The sequence below is a fragment of the Macaca thibetana genome, chromosome 18 (genome assembly GCF_024542745.1).
Source record: "Macaca thibetana thibetana isolate TM-01 chromosome 18, ASM2454274v1, whole genome shotgun sequence".
Classification (NCBI taxonomy): Eukaryota; Metazoa; Chordata; class Mammalia; order Primates; family Cercopithecidae; genus Macaca; species Macaca thibetana.
In genome coordinates, this window is record NC_065595.1 from 57,662,695 (window position 1) to 57,683,517 (window position 20,823).

The 20,823-nt window shown below is 37.1% G+C and overlaps 1 protein-coding gene across 6 annotated transcripts in view; it reads right to left on the reverse strand.

Moving 5' to 3' along the window:
* Window positions 1-20,823, reverse strand: part of RBBP8 (RB binding protein 8, endonuclease) — a 118,229-nt gene that overhangs the window by 70,962 nt on the left and 26,444 nt on the right. For 4 of the 6 annotated variants that reach the window (XM_050768075.1, XM_050768074.1, XM_050768073.1 and 1 more), the window contains exons 3-4: window positions 14,165-14,207; window positions 5,422-5,517 (exon numbers count right to left, since the gene is read on the reverse strand). In XM_050768075.1, the coding sequence (XP_050624032.1) occupies window positions 5,422-5,517; window positions 14,165-14,207 (139 nt within the window). Of the gene's footprint in view, window positions 1-5,421; window positions 5,518-9,329; window positions 9,486-14,164; window positions 14,208-19,804; window positions 19,874-20,823 lie in introns of all 6 variants that reach the window. The other 2 variants (XM_050768077.1, XM_050768078.1) reach the window with 2 other exon arrangements.

The window sequence follows — 20,823 nt, forward strand, 5'->3', positions numbered from 1 at the left end:
GTGGAATGAAAGGCAAGGGAATATTTAGAATGAGAAATAGCAAAGCAGTACGGCATCCACCAGAGGTAGAATAGATATTAAAGAGAAAAGAATCTATTTTTAAGAAATGCAGAATAAAAGACATAATTTTAACAATTAAATAAATCAACTGGCTGGGCACAGTGGCTTATACCTGCAATCCCAGCACTTTGGGAGGATGAGGTGGGAGAACATGAAGTCAGGAGGGAGGGGTCTGGTAGGAGGTAACTGAATCATAGGGGCAGTTAATGCTATGCTGCTGTTCTCTTGATAGTGAGTTCTAATGAGATCTGATGGTTTCATAAGGGGCTTTTCCCCCTTTTGCTTGGCACTTCTTCCTGCCGTCATGTGAAGAAGGACATGTTTACTCCCCCTTTCGCCATAATTGTAAGTTTCCTGAGGCCTCTCCAACCATGTGGAACTGTGCAGGAAGGGAAATGTTGGGTTGGAGCCTCCACATAGTCCCCACTGGGACACTGTCTAGTGGAGCTGTGATAAGACGGCCATCATCCTCCAGACCTCAGAAAGGTAGATCCACCAAAAGCTTGTACTGTGCACCTGGAAAAGCCACAGACCCTCAATGCCAGCCCATGAAGAAAGCTGGGAAGGGGGCTGTACCCTGCAAAATCACAGAGGCAGAGCTGCCCAAGGCGGTGGGAGCCCACCTCTTGTATCAGTGTGACCTGGATGTGAGACATGCAGTCAAAGGGGATCATTTTGGAGTTTTAAAATTTGACTGCCCTGCTGGATTTTGGACTTGCATGGGGCCTGCATCCCCTTCGTTTTGGCCAATTTCTCTCCTTTGGAATGGGTGTATTTACCCAATGCCTGTATCCCCGCTGTATCTAGCAGGTAACTAACTTGCTTTTGATTTTACAGGCTCACAGGCAGAAGGAACTTGCCTTGTCTCAGTTGAGACCTTAGACTTGGACTTTTGGGTTAATGCTGTAATGAGTTAAGATTCTAGGGGACTGTGGGGAAGGCATGATTGTGTTTTGAAATGCGAGAACATGAGATGTGGAAGGGGCAAGGAGTGGAATGACATGATTTGGCTGTGTCCCCAACCAAAGCTCATCTTGAATTGTAGTTCCCATAATCCTGACCCGTGGGAGGTAATTGAATCATGGGGGTGGTTATTCGCATGCTCCTGTTCTTGTGGATAGTGAATTCTCATGAGATCTGATGGTTTTATAAGGGGCTTATCCCCCTTTTGCTTGGCACTTCTTCCTGCCATCATGTGAAGAAGGATGTGTTTGCTTCCCTTTCTGTCATGACTGTTAAGTTTCCTGAGGCCTCCCCAGTTCTGCAGAACTGTGAGTCAATTAAACCTCATTTCTTTATAAACTACCCAATCTCAGGCAATCCTTTATATCAGCATGAAAACAGACTAATACAGGGGGAAAAATATACATACATATATATATACATATATATACACACACACACACACATATATAGACTGCATAAAAGAAAGTAATTTAATGGGAAGGAGATGAGACACTCATCCACTGATTTCTTCTTTGAAACGGCCTGGAGAAGAAAAACTACTTAAAAAGGAAGTACAAGACTGCAAAGGTTAAGGAGTATTTTGAAGACACTGGAAAGCAATGTCTTCAAGGGGCAGGATGAAGAATACTATCTTGGGGATGAAATGGAGAGCCAATTGTATTAGGCCAATGTTTCAAGCAAACCATAATGAAAATGTTATCCGGTAAATTTGAGTGTAGTAATTTTGGGCCCTAAATAACTTGCTAAGGAACAACTAAACAGGAAGGGTACTGGAAGTCAATATAATCAAGTCCTTGAGCCAGCCTGGTCATCTTATTGTCTACTACTGTGAAGAGTAAAATCCCTGGCTCCACCTTCTGTGCTGCGAAATCCTTTACCTGTCCACATAGGTGAATACACCAGGGATCTCATAGTCAGATCCTGCTATAAATGAGGAAAGCAGGGCAACTATGGCTGCAGGACTCCCTGTTAGCCTTGTCAAAGCTCTCTTAAAAGTACAGTACCCTCTTCCCTCTCTTCTTCAGAGTTAGAGGCACGAAGGTCTGACAGCTCTCCCAGATGCCTCACTTCTTACAGATATTTTTCCCAATAAATCTCTTCAGTGTCCAAGGTCTTGCTGAAGTTTGCTTCTCAGAGAACTCAGGCTAACATACTTGGTTATTACTGCCAATCTTAACATTTTCTTTACATAGGAATCATGGAACAAAAAGCATTCCTAATCTCTTGGCGTTAATGTCATTACTCACTCCAACCTCACTGCTTGGAGAAAGCTGTGTAATGGTAGAAATGAGAGAAAAAAACGTGGTGAAATAAGAGAAGGAAGCTCTTCAATGGCTGGAGTTAAAGGTTGAGAGGCATGTTCCCTGAAATCCTCCACTACATATCCAGAGAAAATAGAAGGAAGCGTCTCAACACACTACAGACGAGTAACCGATGATTTCCTTTCCAGTGCTGACCTGGGAAAGAGTGAGCGGGAGAGATGGCTTTCTAGTTTCCTGGCTTCTCAGCTAGATAGCCCAGACACGGCTGTGTTATATAATACGTACTAGAGTGCAAAAAGTTGGAATCATCTTCCAATTAGAAGATAGCATAAGTCTTATTAAATATTATGTACTGCTACTTCCATTATCTCATTTAAACCTCAAAATAGCCCTGCAAAGAAGGTATTGTTGGTGGTCAAGCCCTATGTTCCTGGCTATTCTTCTATTTTAATAGTTTTTCTTTCTCAATCTTTGGCTGGCTGCGTCCTTATTCTTCACTAAACCTTAATCAGGAATGCCAAAGGATTCAGCCCTAAGACCTCTTTGTTCTTCCTCTACTATTCAAACATGTCCTTAAGAAATCCACCAAATTCTAGACTCACATATACATCTATCTACTTAACACTTCCATTTGGATAGACAGAGGCTGTTGCTGCCTACTTATATCCCTTTGTTATTCCCCTGCTTAAACCCTTCAATGGTTTCTATCACAATTAAAATCCAAACTTTTGCCTATGTCCCTACGAAATCTAGTTGTTGCCCCACTAGATTTCCCATCTTACTCCTATCACTCATCCCCTTTACTCATTAAGCTAGAACCACAGTAGACTTTCTGTTCCTCAAATACTTCAAACTTATTTCTACCTTAGATTTTCACATTTGTCTGTTCTATTTCCTTTTGTCTCTAGTTCTTCAAGTGGATGGTTCCTTTTTGTCAATCAAGTCTCAGTTAAGACAGCACCCCAACTCCACGGGGACAGAAGCTCCTGTGTTTAGGATCCTTCCAGACCTCACCCCATGTATCTCTTCATTTGGCTGTTGACTTGTATCCTTTAACGAATTTTTTGTAATAAACTGATAAACATAAATGTTTTCCTGAGTTTGGTGAGCCACTCTAGTAATTATAACCCGAGGAGGGGGTTGTAGGAACCCCAATTTAGAGTCTGTCCAAAGCATGGGTAAACAACCTGGGGCTTGCAATTGACATCAGAATTGAGGGGAGGGCACAGTCATGGGGACAAAGCCCTCAACCTGTGGGACCTGATGCCATATCCAGTGTAGGAACTGAATTAAGAGGACACCCAGCTAGTGTCTGCTGTAGAATTAATTGTTTGCTTGTTGGTAGGGGAAACTCCTCCTCACACCTGGTGTCTGAAGCATGCTGTATGAGTACAGTGGGAAAAGCTGAGTGTGGTTTGTTTTCTACACAGGTCCTATGGTTACTCAATTACATAATTCAATTTTATTTTCTTCATAGCATTTATAATCTGAAATTGTCTCATTTGTTTGTCATATGGCTTACTCCCAACCTTTGAAAATTAAATATATGCACAGATAGGAGCGCTAAATTATATTCACCAACTAAGATATATAAGTCTTATTCAACTTGTTATGTATTGTTACTTGCACTATCTCGTTTAATCCATGACATACTAGGAAAAGTATCATCCCCAGCCCCCTAGAGCAACACCTAAGACAGCAAGGACTCAAATATTTGTTGTGGAATCTGAATTAAAAACACAGGGTGAAGCTGGAATTCAAAAACATACGTGATTCTAAAGCACATAGGTCTTTATTCCACAATACATTGCCTATTCCAACAAATGTGCATCCATTGAGTTTGTAGTTGCAGAAAGTACTCAATTTCAGTTTGCATATATGAAGAATAAATTATTTCACCACTAAAACGGTAGAAACAAACTCAAATCACCCAGCCCTTCTGTAACATATGCAAAAATATCAAGAAAAAATTTTTTTTAAGAGACAGGGTCTCGTTCTGTTACACAGGCTGGAGTGGATGCACAATCATAGCTTGCTCAAACTCCTGGACTCAAGCAATGCTCCCTTCTCAGTGTCCTAAGTAGCTAGGACTGCAGTCACATGCCTGGCTAATTTTTAATGTTTTGTAGAGATGAGTTCTTGCTATACCGCCATGCTGATTTTGAACTCCTGAACTCAAGCAAACATCCTCTTGCCTTGGCCTCCCAAAGAACTGAGGTTATAGGCATGAGCCATTATGCCTGCCCTGGAAAAACGGAAATGATAAAGAAAGTATGGAATATTGTGGGTTTTTTTTTTTTTGAGACATGGTCTTGCTGTCACCAGGCTGCAGCGCAGCAGTGCGATCATAGCTCACTGCAGCCTCGAAAACCTTGGACTCAAGTGATCCTCCCGAGTACCTGAAACTACAGGTTCAGGCCACCACGCCCAGCTTTTAAGATTTTTTGTAGAGACAGGGTCTCGCTTTGTTTGTCCAGGGTGGTCTTGAACATCTGGCCTCAAGCGATCCTCCAGCCTTAGCCTCCCAAAGTGTTGAGATTATAGGTGTGAGTCACCACATTTGGCTGTAGGTAGGTAGTTTATGGGTCCTAAATAGCACTTACAATTCAGAAAAAGGAATACAGCAAATGCTGGAAGCCTTTTGTAATCCTCAGTGTTAACCTCATAGGAGTGGGAAAGAAAGAAGTCTGTGTATGGAAGTAAGTGATATTATCTCAGGAATACTCAGAAGAAGAATCCCTAGACTCCCTCAAAGTGAGGAAATTTGCAAGGAAGAAAAGAGAACAGCAAGAGTAAGAAAAGACGACAGAAACAGAATTGTGAAGCAGTTTCCACCCACTTACAAGTAAAACTGGAATTAAAGCATTAAATGAATTAGAACATTGCTACCCTTGAGCTTCCGCTACAGCAAACACCAGATAAAGATATCGTTTAAAGGTAAACTGATGTGATCTCACAATTAATGAAAATCTTTAAGACTAGATCCTTATTTTCATAAAGCATTCATTCAAAGGTGAGAGAAGGCTGTGGGAAAGATCACTTTCAATCCCAAAACTGATTACAAATGAGAGTCAATGTACTCCTTATTATGGAGGAAATCACGTATTACTCAAGACCTAAGTGCCAGACTCACCGATCTTCTAAAACTTTAATGGTTTCATGAAGGACTTTCTGCTGTTCCCTCAGCTGTTGATTTTTGGTGAAGAATTCTTCTAGTCTTTGTGCATCTCTAAAGGTCAAAAAATAAATAAGTTTTTCAGATAAAAATACTCTTAACAGGATAATTCTAAGAGCTCCACTGCGTTTATATAACGAACTTCTTGTACCAAAACAAAACAACCGAAAAGGTCAAGTTGGAAAATCTTGTAAACACAGTTCAAATTATACTAGAATTTGCTCTGCAGAGTTTTTATGTACCATACAGGTATCATGCCACCATGGACTCAACTTTGTCAAAACAGCTATCAAAATGTACATTATTATTTTGCATATATGTATTAATGTAAATAATATTTCTCTACTCACATCACCTCTTTCAATTATGGGGAACTCATACTTCCTATTTTACTAATTTCTGTGTTGTTTAAAATTTTTACCTGGTCTTGCTTTTAAGTCAGAGCTTACAGTGAAGTGGAAGAATATGAATCCTACTCCCAGATGCAACATGGGTTTGAGTCCAGCTCATTTACCAGCTGTGTGACCTGATACAATTAACCTAAACTCTCTGGGCCTCACAAAGTATGGATACATTAATATCTACTGCAAAAAGTCTGAAGAATAAGTATTAATATATGTACTGGATATGAAACAGTGTGGTGCACAGTAGGCTCTATGTTAAGTGTTTACCATTATGACTTTATAGTGAGAAAAAAAACTAACAAAGACAACTAAAATTTTCTTCTACTTAAACCTGATTACCTTCCAAAGTCGTCATATTTTACCCGTCCATCATTATTTTTAAAAATCACATTATTATATAAAGCATGCACATATTTTAATTGTAAGAAAACCCATTAGAAATTTGATTGGGATTTTCTGTATAGTCTTGAAGCTGAAAATATGAGATAATACTGTGATTCAAACACCTTTCCCCAGTCTCTTGAAGGGCCTAAAATATCAAATCAGAGTGGCAAGTCAGTCTGTCATAAAAAGCAGATGTCAAAATGATTGTGTCAAAGTGGCTAGAATCTAGTGTCACTGGCACCAAAATAGATGGGTAAAACAACTAAGGCAAAATGTCAGGTATCAAATATAGAGGGTATTTCTTAAAAATTTGTTGAACAGTTTATATTAATTGAAAAACATGTAAGAGCAACACCATCTTGCTATACAACAAATATGGTTATGGTAGCATGTAGAGACATCTGAGAACTTGAAGATAACAGACAACGATATATCACTGAAGCTTGTTAACTTGGCCATTTCTCATTTAATAAAAATTAAAAAATAAATATTTCCTAATACTTCTAGAAAATGTATTTAATTCAGAAGGAACACCAGGTTTTCACTGATCCTATTCGCCAAATATAACCAGATAACTTGTCTAAGCCTGGGGGTGTGATTAAAGTCATGTTCTAAAACAGACTGCTAACATGTATTCAAATTTAATAGTTAAATAATCTGTATCATAAAATACAGTAAATATTAAATTGAAGATTTACACGCACAGGCACACATATACGTTTTCAGTCTTAAGGAGTGAAAATAGCAAAGGGTTTTTTCTTAAATGATTAACAGAACTCTGTAATAGTAGTGAGTTATCTGATTTTCCCATATTCATATATTCCATTACTGTTCTATTTAGAATGACTAAGAGCATGACAGTATTTGTCTTAAAGCTAAACTATTATGTAGATGAATAACCTAAGTTAAAGTTAAAGCTCACTTCAATTTCTTAAAATATTCAGGTCAAGAAAGTGGTAACATAAAAGAGCTTTTACTAATTGCAGAAATAATTTAACAAGGTCTTTACAAAAGCAAATTGATGAATTCCAGACAGTGCAAAAAGAGTCATGCAATTTCGAAAAGTGTCTAATATATTAAAGACAGGTCTGCCCTGGACCTCATCCAAAGGAAGAGTTATTATTACACCAATCACTAACTTCATTTCTAAGGCAAGCTCTATGTCATTAGCAGCATTTTACTAAAAACTCAGTATCATTTTCCTAACTGGTGGCCTTCTGTTTTTCTAAGGTAACTGAATATTTTAAATATAACTAGCATAGGAAGCTGGGTAAATCTTGTATTTGAGAATGTAACTGTAATAAGATAGATAACAAACCTTCCTGTCTCTTTTACATACCTATGCAGCACATACAACAATTTTTTCAATACTTTGAAATCAAATGTCACATATGGGGGCTGAGGCGGGGGGATCTATAGGGAGAGATAGGAACTACCATGAATAAAATGGACAAAACATTATGTTCGAGTTATACTCTCTATAAAGAAACTTTGTGATAAGGAATAGAAAGTATGAAAACAGTGCTGCACAACTGGAAAATGTTTTTCTGTCTTTACAATTCTTTAAATTTCTTAATTAAATAATTTTTTAAAGAAAACAAGGGTTTATCTGAAGGTGAGTAGTCTACATTCTAAGAATTTCTAAATTTCTCAGCGGCTAAAGAGAATTTTCTTAGTAAGTGTTATAAAGCTGGCTGAATATGGCAGATGTCATCTTTATTATTTCCTCAGCAGAAAGTAGTTATTGTTTTTAAGTAATGGCTGGTAATTAGGATGATCAGATTTGTTAGCTAATAAGAGAGTTAATCAGTTAGTAAATAATGGATATACAATAGAGAAAACAGATGTAGTCCATGTACACAACCAGTCTAAAATAATCAGGCTGGGCCGGGCATGGTGGCTTATGCTTGTAATCCAAGTACTTTGGGAGGCCGAGGCAGGTGGATCACCTGAGGTCAGGAGTTTGAGACCAACCTTGCATGGTGAAACCCAGTCTCTACTAAAAATACAAAAATAAGCCAGGCGTGGTGGCAGGCGCCTGTAATACCAGCTACTCGGGAGGCTGAGGCAGGAGAATCATTTGAACCCCAGAGGCAAAGGTTGCAGTGAGCTGAGATTGCACCATTGCACTTCAGCCTCGGCAACAAGAGCGAAACTCCATCTCAAGGGGGAAAAAAAAGTCAGGCTGATCAAGCTCAAGGGTAACTTTTCATATAACCTCACAACATCCAACAGTCAATAGTACCATGTTTCATTTTGTGAATGAATTTGTGTAAAAGCATTAGCTGCGTGCATAGTTTTTCATCAAAACATACGTCTGAAACAATTAACTGAAGAACAAATATTAGTAGTATTCATTCTCTAACTGCTTCTTTCAGGAATCCTTAAGGGCTGAGATAGCTTCCAAATCCAGCTATTCTAACAATATGGAGGTAAGACTGTATATTGTATACTGGGGAACAGGGGATTATAGTAACATAGATAAACCCAAATTCCTGGTACCACAATATAAAGACCTAATTTATTCTAGGGGTGGTAAATAAAGGATCCCTTTAATTATCTGATTACTCAGCGAATTTAGCTACTTACCTATGCTTCCAAAATGTATAATCTTAGGCTACCTGAGGTGTACAGGTACAGAGTAATTACAATATATTTTAAAAGGTTGCCAAGGGGATCAAATAAAGTAAGGCATTATTATCAGCTACTGAATAACGTTATATTTCCATTCTTTAAAAAAAAATTCATACATTATATTTGTACATATTTATGTGGTACATGTGAAGTTTTTGCCACATACATAGAATGTGTAATGATTAAGTCAGAGTATTTAGGGTAGTCATCACCCAAGTATTTATCATTTCTATGTGTTACACGTATTTCAGGTTTCCTATTTTCAAAATACAATACACTGTTGTTAACTATAGTCACGCTATTCTTCTACCAAACATTATTTCTTCTATCTCCGTGTAAGTCTGCACCCATTAACTGACTCTACCTCCCTCCCACCCACACACCATTCCCAGTTTCTGGTATCTATTATTCCATTCTCTACCTTCATATGATCTACTTTCTTACCTCCCACATATGAGTTACAATACGTCTTTCTGTGCATGACTTATTTAACATGACGACCTCGTTTCATCCAAAATGCTGCAAATGACAGAGTTTCATTCATTTTTATGGTTGAGCAGTATTCTACTGTGTATAACACATTTGCTTTATCCAGTTCACCTGTTGATGGACACTTAAGTTGATTCCGTATCTTTGCTATTGTGAATAGCACTGCAATAAACACGTAAGTGCACGTATCCATTTGACATATTTCTTTTCCTTTGAGTAAATGCCCAGTAGTAGAATTGGTGGATCATATGTAGTTCTCTTTTTAGTTTTACTGAAAAATTTCCATATTGTTTTCCATAGTAGCTTTACTAATTTACATTCCCACCAACAATGTACAAAGGTTCCCTTTATTCCATATCCTTGCTAGCATTTGTTATTGTATGTCTTTTTGGTAACAGCCATTCTGACTGGGGCAAGATGGTATCTCATTGTGGTTTGGATTTGCATTTCTCTGATTACTAATGATGTTGGGCATTTTTCATACACCTACTGGCCATTAATATGTTATTTTCTGAGATGTGTCTCTCCTTTGCCCAGTTTTTAATGGGATTATTTGTTGTTATTGTTGTCACCCCGTTATTTGTATAGTCTGCATATGAGTCCCCAGATGAGTAGTTTGTGAATATTTGCTTCCATTCAAAGGGTTGTCACCTGACACAATTGTCTCTTTTGCTGTGCAGAAGTTTTTTACTTTTATACAGTACAATTTGTCTATTTTTGCTTTTGCTGCCTGTGTTTTTGAAGTCTTAGCCATAAAACCTTGGCTTAAACCAATGTTCTGAAAAGTTTTCCCTATTTTTTCTTCTAGTAGTTTTACAGTTTTGGGTTCTCACATTTAAGTCTTTAATCTATCAAGTTGATTTTTGTGTACTGTGAGTAGCAGTTCAGTTTCATTCTTGTGCGTGTGGTTATCTAGTTTTCCCAGCAGCATTTGCTGAGGGGGTGTCTTTTCCCCGTGTATGCTCTTGGCAGCTTTGTCTAAGATTAGTTGGCCGTGACATATAATGTGGATTTATTTCTGGGTTCTCTACTCCGTTCCATTCATCTATATATCTTTATATCAATATAATGCTGGTCTGGTTACTATAGCCTTGTAATATATTTTGAAGTCAGGCAATGTGATGTTACTAGTTTCCAGTTTTTTTTTTTTTTCTCCTCAGGATTGCTTTGACTGAGTTCTTTTTTTGGTTCCATACAAATTTTAGGAATTTTACTATTTTTGTGAAAAATGACGTTGGTATTTTGACAGGGAATGTACTGCATCTATAGATTGCTTTGGGAAGTATGTTCATTTTAACATTAATTCTTGCAATCCATGAGCATGGGAAGTCCATTTGTTTGGGTCCTCTTCAATTTCTTTCATCTATGTTTTGTAGTTTTCCTTGTAGAGACCTTTTACCTCCTTAAATTGATTCCTAAGTATTTTGTTTCTTCTAACTATTATAAATGGATTGCCTTGATTGTTTTCCAGCTATTTCATTATTTATGTATAAAAACACCAGTGACTGTTGTACATTGACTTTGTATCCTGCAACTTTACTGAATGTGTTTATTAGTTTTAAGAGGTTTTTTTGGCTGGGTGCTGTGGCGCATGCCTGTAATCCCACCAGTTTAGGAGGTCAAGGGTGGAGGATCACTTGAGCCCAGGAGTTCAAAACCAGCCTAGTCAATATAGAGACCCCATCTCTACAAAAGAATAGTTTAAAAACTAGTCAGGCGTGGTGGCACACAGCTGTAGGTCCCAGCTACTAGGGAGGCTGAGGCAGGAGCATTGCCTAAGCCCAGGAGTTTGAGGCTGCAGTGAGCCATGATTATACCATTGCATTTCAGTCTGGGCAAGAAGTGAGATTCTGTCTCAAAAACTTTTTTTTTCCCCCTAATATAAGATCTTCTTGTCTACAAAGAGGTACAATTTGACTTCCTTGTTTTCAATTAGGATGCCTTTTCTTTCTTTCTCTTGCCTGACTGCTCTGGCTAAGACTTCCAGTACCATGCTGAATAATGGTGGTGAAAGTGGGCATCTTTGACTTGTTCCAGTTCTTAGAAAAAAGGCTTTCAACTTTTCCCCATTTGGTATAATGTTAGCTATGGTTTTGGGCACATTTGACCTTTATTATTTTGAGGTTTGTTCATTATATGCCCTAGTTTGTTGACAGTTTTTTTTAACCACGAAGGGATGTTTAATTTTATCAAATGCGTTTTCTGCATCTATTGAGACGACCATAAGATTTTTGTCCTTCATACTACTGAGGTGACGTATCATGCTTATTGATTTGCATATGTTAAGCCATTCTTGCATCACTGAGATAAATCCCACTTAATAATGATGTATTATCTTCTTAATGTGCTGTTGGATTTGGTTTCCTAGTATTTTGTTGAACGTTTTTGCATCTATGTTCATCAGGGAGACTGGACTGTAGTTTTTTAGTTGCATCCTTGTCTGCTTTTGGTATCAGGGTGATGCCGGTCTTGCAGACTGAGATAGGAAGAATTCCTTCCTTTTCACTTTTTTAGAACAGTTTAAGGAAAATTGGTATTAGTTCTTTGTAAGCTTGATAGAATTCAGCAGTGAATTTATCTGGTCTTGGACTTGGTGATTACTGATTAATTTTGCTATTCATTACTGGTTTGTTCGGGTTTTCTATTTCTTCCTGATTCAATCTTGGTAAGTCATATGTATCCAGAAATGCATTGATTTCCTCTAGTTTTCCAGTTTATTAGCATACAGTTATTCATAATGGTCCTTAATGATCTTTTGTGTTTCTGTGGTACCAGTTGTAATATCATCTTTTTCATTCTTTTTTTTTTTTTTGAGACAGAGTCTTGCTGTGTTGCCCAGGCTGGAGTGCAGTGGTGCAATCTTGGCTCACTGCAAGCTCTGCCTCCCGGGTTCATGCCATTCTCCTGCCTCAGCCTCCCGAGAAGATGGGATTACAGGCGCCCGCCACCACGCCCGGCTAATTTTTTTTGTGTTTTTAGTAGAGACGGGGTTTCACCGTGTTAGCCAGGATGGTCTTGATCTCCTGACCTCGTGATCCGCCTGCCTTGGCCTCCCAAAAGTGCTGGGATTGCAGGCGTGAGCCACTGCGCCTGGCCTTTTCATTCTTGATTTTATGTGGGTCTTCTCTCGTCTTTTCTCGGTTAGTCTGCTGGGGTCTGTTTCTGGCAAACTTTTGTAATTAGTGAAAGAGGACCCAGGGATGTTCTGCAGAAGATGACTAGAATGGTGACAGCCAACGTTTTGCAGTGAGTTCAAGAATAAGACAGCAAGTCAAAATACTAAGGATGGGAGAGAAGAAATAACCTGAGTCTTTGAGTCGCCTATTAACCAGTCCTAGAATGTCCCTTCTTTGGGCTTTCCATATAAAAGAAGAAATTTTCCTTACTGTAAAAGTCACTTCTGATTGTTTTTATTTTTCACAGTAGGAAAATATCCTACCTAATAAAATGTACATCTTACATTCATTACTCAAAAAAGGATTATTTGGTTTTCTGTTTAAGTTAAAAAACAGCTCAATTAGGGGTACTAAACACAGCTCTGCCACAGAAACACAGAAAAGGGGTATTCTATGGTTAAGGAGGTTTTCTGTAACATCTTTAGGGTAGGAACATGTACAGTTAAAACAAGGCACTTTAAAATGCTATGAAGAACCAGAAATTTTCACTTTAAACAAAACTTTTAAAAAATGCATGATTTTATATTCCTGAATCAACTAAGTTCACTTCCAAACGTGACTTTTTGGTGTAACAGAAAATATACCAATTTTCATTTGCAGATTATAATGGAAAAAAAAGCTTTGTTTGTTTTTTTTGGGACAGGGTCTCACTCTGTCACCCAGGCTGGAATGCAGTAGCACAATGTCGGGTCACTGCAACCTATGCCTCCTGGGCTTAAGCAATCCTCCCACCTCAGCCTCTGGAGTAGTTTGGACCACAGGTGCGTGCCACCGCCCGTGCCTAATTTTTTGCATTAATAGAAATGAGGTTTCACCATATTGTCTAGGCTAGTCTCAAACACCTGGGCTCAATCAAGTTGCCTGCTTTGGCTTCCCAAAGTGTTGGGATTACAGGTGTGAGCCACCGTGCCTGGCCACAGATGGCATGTTACAGCCTTGGAAGCTTTCAGAAAGTGAAGTAACTGAAGCCCATAGACAGACTGTAAACCAAATGTATTATTATTAGTTACATGATACTGACTTTTGTTATGGGTGCTGATATTCTACTCTGCCATCTGTTTCAGATTCCTGAATGTGGAAGCTCTAGAGAATCATGAGTAAAATCTGTTCCTGAACTTAAAAAATCAGATCTCATTTAGAACTTTATAAGCAAAACAATTCAGGGAATCTTTGAGTAATTTCAAACTACCTAAAAGGAGTCTTATAATGCCCATTTAGTTTTCATTCATATGAGTTTTGAAATTCCAGAATTATTCTGCTCCCCATCTTGTAGCATGTTGAATTCCAAGTGTTAATTATGGCTGAAAAAAGAACTCCGCTGACAAATCAAAATGAGACTACAGATCAATTGTCATTTTAATATTTTATGGGAAAAGATTACATATGTAAGTTGTATTATAATGTAAACATACATAATTAACTAAGGCTATACTTAAAATTATCAAATTATTCTTTTTAATTTAGAATTTGAAAAAAAATATTGCTGCTGATTATCCAAGGCCCATATTAAGTAGGGCTAATTTTTTTTTTTATAAATAAGACATTAAGGTCAAATTGGACATTAGTATCAACTGCTCTATAAATAACACCTGAGTATTACATACTGATACTTACAAGATTCGTTCCTGTTTTAGCTTGGTTACTTTTACTTGTAAACCTGAAAAGTAAAAAGAAAAAGTGTTACTTCTACAAAAGTTCCTTTATGAGTCAAATGCTACACTATTAAGTCACAACAGTCTGGCCTCTAAATAATAAACCAGGTCTCATTAGTTTACAGTATATTCCCCTTACTTGTATCCTGCAGTCACAAAAGCATATCTGCAACATATTGCTTTTAGTCTATCATGTGACAGTCAAATGGAATAACATTTTCCCCATCTAAAGTAAATTATTTCCTTTCTAGTAGCAGGGCAAGCATATAATTAGAAGTTCACTATAAATGAAGGTCTATGTTCTGACATAGCCTGTGTATTTACTAACAGCAATGGTGTTTATGTAGGCACAAATCTTCTGGGATTAAACTAGATTGTGGTAGGAAGTCCTGGACTAGGAGCAAAATTCCTTATAGAAAAGTACCTAACAAAAGGCATGAATGTTTTATATCTCAAGATATCTATTACATGAATTTTTAATTTTAATTGAGTCTGACACAAAACATAAGAGAAGACCACTGCCTATGGACTCAGGTAGTTATTGAGAAGAAAGCAGACTGACAGGCATTGAAACTGCAAGGAAGGATATGGATAAAACAGGGTGACATTTCTAATTTTCATGAACGGTAATTAACAAAAGAAAAAAGTCACTGAACAAATACGAAAATACATACATCATTAGCAACTATATATAAGTCAAACAAAAACAATTACTTAGCAAAATTGAAAATTGCTAAGTAATTGAAAAATTGAAAAATTATAATTGAAAAATTATAATTGAAAAATTATAATACCCAACATTGATTTAGAAATGTCATTTAATTGGCTAGGCGCGGTGGCTCACGCCTGTAATTCCAGCACTTTGGGAGGCCAAGGCGGGTGGATCACCTGAGGTCAAGAGTTCGAGATCAGCCCAATTAACATGGAGAAACCCCGTCTCTACTAAAAATACAAAATTAGCTGGGCATGGTGGCACATGCCCGTAATCCTAGCTACTCGGGAGGCTGAGGCAGGAGAAACACTTGAACCCGGGAGGCAGAGGTTGTGGTGAGCTGAGATCCTGCCATTGCACTCCAGCCTGGGCAATAAGAGCGAAACTCCGTATCAAAAAAAAAAAAAAAAAAAAAAAAAAAGTGATTTAATCAAAGATTGTCAAAACAGTAAAAACTAGAAAATTTTTTTCTCGTTGAATATTGCTTTGCCCTCTATTTTCTCTATGCTCCCTACTTCCTGCAATGTGATTAACATAAAGGGGGAAAAAAGCCCTCAATATTTACTCTTTAATTTCTCAATCAGTGCTTTTAATATTCTACAATTTACCCAACTATAGATCTATTCAAGAATTTTTATTTGGTGGCAGTTAGTTACCAATAAATAGTTATTAGTTGACGGATTCCTGAAGAATCCAAGAATATTTACTATGTGCCTTTGGCAGTTCACAGATTCTATCAAGTTATAAATCAGAAAAGTTTTTCATATATGTATGTAGAAACAAACATATTTATCATTTCTAAGAACGTATTTTTTCTTTATCTGCTTAACTTGGTACAATCTTTTGGAGAACATAATTTAGACAAATACCAATTTTAAAAACAAATCTATACATTTCCCAACCATGGTCACATAGACACTAATGAAGAAGTCACCTCTTCTTATTGCCCTCCATGGTAATGATTTAATGCCAGGAAATCTAGATATCGTGGAAAAATAAAGGCCCTGGAGAATTTTTTGGATGTTACATTTTCTCCTTATGTCTCAAATTTCACCTTTAGAAAATGTCCAACTGATATGACACATTTTACCTTCGATTCTATGCTCTATAATTTGAACAAAAAATGTTATAAATAAGATGGTAAAAAAAGTGTTACGGATAAACCTGTACTTGAATGTTCAAGCAGTCTTAGCCAAACATTAGAAACAACCCAAACATCCTTCAGTAAGAGAGTTGTAACCTGTGGTGCATCCAGGCACATTTTTTCCCTTCTCAAAAATGTGTGAAATTTTACTTGACAGATTTTTTGTTTGTTTGTTTTTAATTGTGGCTGACTTCTAACAATCAGTTCTGCCTTTAGAAGTGAAAAGTGCAGCCAAAGATGAAATGGATTCTTGCCATAAACCATTTTAAGAAAAGAAATAATGAGATAGAAAATCCATATAAACTTCAAAAGAAAATCCTTGGGAAACAGGGGAAGAACTACTCTTTTATCTTGTAAGCATTCAACACCTGTGAGGTATTTGTTCTGTCACGTAGATCGCCCTGAAACAGGTTTATATGTGTGTATGTGTGTGTGTTTAAATTTTAGCATTTGCTATTCACCAAGTCAATTAGGAATCTACAATTAGAACCCCTATAAAGTGTGCTTTAATCCTGCTCCACACCCATCGGAAGGAATGAGGCTATACAACAATGCAGCTCCTGTATGAACAGGTAATCTGTTGAACAAAGTATCTGGGATTGTAACACTGGCAACGTAAGATACCTATTGAGGAAACAGTGTTCACAAGACTAAGCACTGTGCTACAATTAACCCTACACTCACTCATACATAAATTTTGGAGGAAATGAAACAATCAAGCACCTGTATAATACAGAAAACAAATGTAAGAGTTCAGAAATGAGGCAAGAATTCAATGCCTTTGCATTAACAAAAATCACTGCTATGTTAATTCTTACTTATTTTAGTTCTCTACCCAGAACAAACCATATATATATAATGTATGTACTGTCATTTTAAACAAGTTGTTTATGGTTCTGAATTACAAATGACACACTTAACATCACTTTCTTGACAAACAGTGCGGGCTTTATATACAAATGAAGTAATTAAACTTCAACCAAAACTACTACTGCTAGCATTTCTATAATTGTCTAACAAATTATTTAAATTCCAAAGCCATTTAAGGTGTGCTCACTTTGCTTAAGATTTAATGATCTCAAAATGGGTAAATTAATTTTTGTGGATTTTATTATTTACAGATGTGAATGTAAATAAAAGGTGTGAGAGTTACTGATAATAATAATATTATTATTATTTTTGAGACAGGATCTCTGTGACTCAGGCTGGAGTGCAGTGAGTGCAAACAGGCTCACTATAGCCTTGACTTCCCAGGCCCAAGCGATCCTCCTGCCTCAACCTCTGAAGTAGTTGGGACACGGGCACGCACCACCATGTCTGACTAATTAAAAATTTATTTTTGCAGAGACAGGGTCTCGCTTTGTTGCCCAGGCTGGTCTGAGACTCCTGGACTCAAGTAATCCTCCTGCCTTGGCCTCCCAAAGTATTGGGATTACAAGTGTGTGCCACTGTGCCCAGCCTGACAGCATTCTTAGTAATGAGTGGGACAATTCCTTTCATTGTTAATTTGTATAATCTTAAGGTAATGTTTTCTTTTTAGAATTTTTGATTCTGTGTATACAAAATAAATGGAGCAATTAAAAAATGAATCAAGGAATATTTATCCTGTCCTATTAGAGCCTCCAAACTGTCCTATTCCTTCAAGGTGTTCCAAGTTTGCCTCACAAAACCTGCCTAGTTTTCTCTGAAACTGATTACCATATTTACTAGACACAGAAAATATCTATTAGCTAGATGTTAATAGCAGAAGCTGGCATAGGCAAAAGATTGTTTATTAAAATAGTGATATTCTGAAAATAAATCTTTTAAATTCTATTTTATTACTTGTGCTTTTAATAATAAACTTGATACTGAAAAAGATTTTTAAAGGCAATAAAATTTTGTACCCAAATAAATATACTTTAAGATTTTGAAATTTAAAGAATTCTGAAGTTCCCATTAAATTCTGTGAATTCTGAATTTAAAGCACAAAGACTGTATATATTATCAGTAACAATCTGTGTTTAACCCTGATACTAGCAGCATCTGTCACAAGAGGAACATATCATGAAATGACACAATCATGAAAGGATACAATTATCTTAAAGGATATAAAAACTCGGTCATAAATGTCTCCAGAACTTTTCAACAAAAATGGTCTGGTTTGCATATTGCTAGTCTCCAGCAGAAATTAGAACATTTTGTCTATTTTTTCCTAGTCTTAAAAGACATGGATGCAGTTTATCATATTGTTGTGATCAGTGCACATACTGTCATATTTTGCTATCATTTTATTATGTTTTGGCAAAAGAGGCAAAAAAATTTCTAAACACATGTAGCAGAGCATTCGGATGCATGCAAGGTCCTATGGGTAGATTTCTGCAGCTAAGTAAAAACTATGTATCTCAAATATTACCATTTCCAACATAAGTAAAAACTACGTATCTCAAATATTACCATTTCCAGCCGTTCTCTTTTATTTTTTGCTGACATGAAGCTTTAAAAGTAATGAGTCAATTTTGATTTCTATATATACCTTAAAACCTGCAAAGTCCAGACAAGTCCATGTTTGATGTCTTTCAAACAGCTTCTTATACTGGTTTCTACAAATGGATTCCCCACCTCCTTAAAAAAATTAAGTTCCCTTCAGGCATGTCTTTGATGTTATCACACACAGACTCTAATTTTATATGGAACTATATGGAACATATTGACAAAGGTATGGCCCAAACCAAAATGTTTTTAAATGACATAGCAACTTAAAAAATAGTACTTATTCATTTAGTACCTTTAAGAATCCATAAGGTATTTAGAAATTGCCATGATCAATATAATGTACCAAAGATTATCTTCTCTTATGAGCTCATATATCCAATACCTAACATTCACAAAACACATGGACTTTACCATATACACCAATAATTACTGTATTCCTCTCTTAAAGTTCTTCAGAGTATAGACATTTTTGTGGGAATATGAATAGAGCATAACCATGAGGAGTACACTTTAAGAGAATTATCTACTACAAAATATTTGCAAGCTTTATATATTCTATAATTTGATAAATATGGCATATTGTTTCTATTAAAGAGTATATCATTTGTTTTCTTGATGCATCCTCATCGTAAAATAGGGATTTCATGAAGATCCTGTAACGCCAAAGAACAGAAGAAGAAATTTGTCAAATATTTTATTTGTATTAAATTAATAGCCTATAAATAGCCAGGCACAGTGGCTCCTGCCTGTAATCTCAGCACTTTGGGAGGCTGAGATGGGCGGCTCGCTTGAGGTCAGGAGTCTAAGACCAGTCTGGCCAACATGGTGAAACCCCATCTCTACTAAAAATACAAAAATTAGCCAGGAGTGGTGGTGCGTGCCTGTAGTCCCAGCTACTTGGGAGGCTGAGCCAGGAGAACTGCTTCAACCTGGGAGGCAGAGGTTGTAGTGAGCTGAGATCACGCCACTGCACTCCAGCCTGGGTGACAGAGTGAAATTCTGTTTCAAAACATAAAAAACAAAAATAGAAATCAAGAGTTTCAAGAAAGTTGCAGAATATAAAATCGACTCACAAAAACCAGTTATATTTCTATACATTAACAATGAACAATCTGAAAAGCAAATTAAGAAAACAATTCTATTTACAGGAGCATCAAAAGAATAAAATACTTAAGAATACATTTCACCAAGGAGACAAAAAACTTGTACCCTGACAATCAGAAAATGGTGCTGAAGTAAATTACAGAATGACCAGGTGTGGTGGTTCATACCTGTAATCCTAGCACTTTCGGAGGCCAAGGTGGTCAGAGGACTGCTTGATCCCAGGAGTTGAGGCTAGCCTAGGCAACAAAGTGAGATCCCTGTCTCTATAAAAAAATTAATTAGCCAGATGTGGTGGTGCATGCCTGTCATCCTAGCTACTCTGAAGGTGGAAGTGGAAGGATCGCCTGCACCCTGGAATTTGAGGCTACGGCGAACCATGATTGTGCCACTGCACTCAAGCCTGGGCAATGAGACAAGACCTCATCTCTAAAAATTAATAATTAAAAAATAAAAACCTTAAAAAGAAATACAGAAGACACTAATAAATAGAAAGATATCCCGTGTTCATGGACTACAAGACAATATTATTAAGATGTCAATACTATACAAAGCAATCTACAGATTCAACGCACTACCTATCAAAATCCCAAATCCCCAAATTCCAACATTTTTTGCAGAAATAGAGAAATCTGCCCTAAAGTCAAGGCATGATGACAATCTCTTCAGCATAGCACATACCATTTTATGTAATTTGGATCTATGTACATTTCTAGCATCATATCCTATCCACCTCCCCCAAAAACTCCCATCTCCCACTCCATTTCCTCTTAGAACTAAACCTAACCATCCATAGTTCCTTGAATAGAATCAAGCTCTTATGTGCAAACTTTTGCATGTGCTATTCTCTCTACTCAGAAAATTCCCTCCCCTTCCACCATCTTCTTTGCCTGGCTAATTAGACTTAATCAGTTATCAAGCCTGGTCTGACATAAACCATGCACAAACCCACTTCCCCATGCAACCACACACACTCTCAGTTCTTCCTTCATGTTTTCAGATAACAACATAGTACACTGCATTAAAATTCTAGACTAGAAATTTCCTTAAAGCTAGCACTATATAGGATTCATTCTTATTCACAAGGTCTGGCAAATAGTAATTGCCCAAAAAACATTTCTTGAACATTTCTTTGTGTCTCCATGAACACTGGGGCTTGAAAGAATACTTTTGGGGTTGTTCATATTTC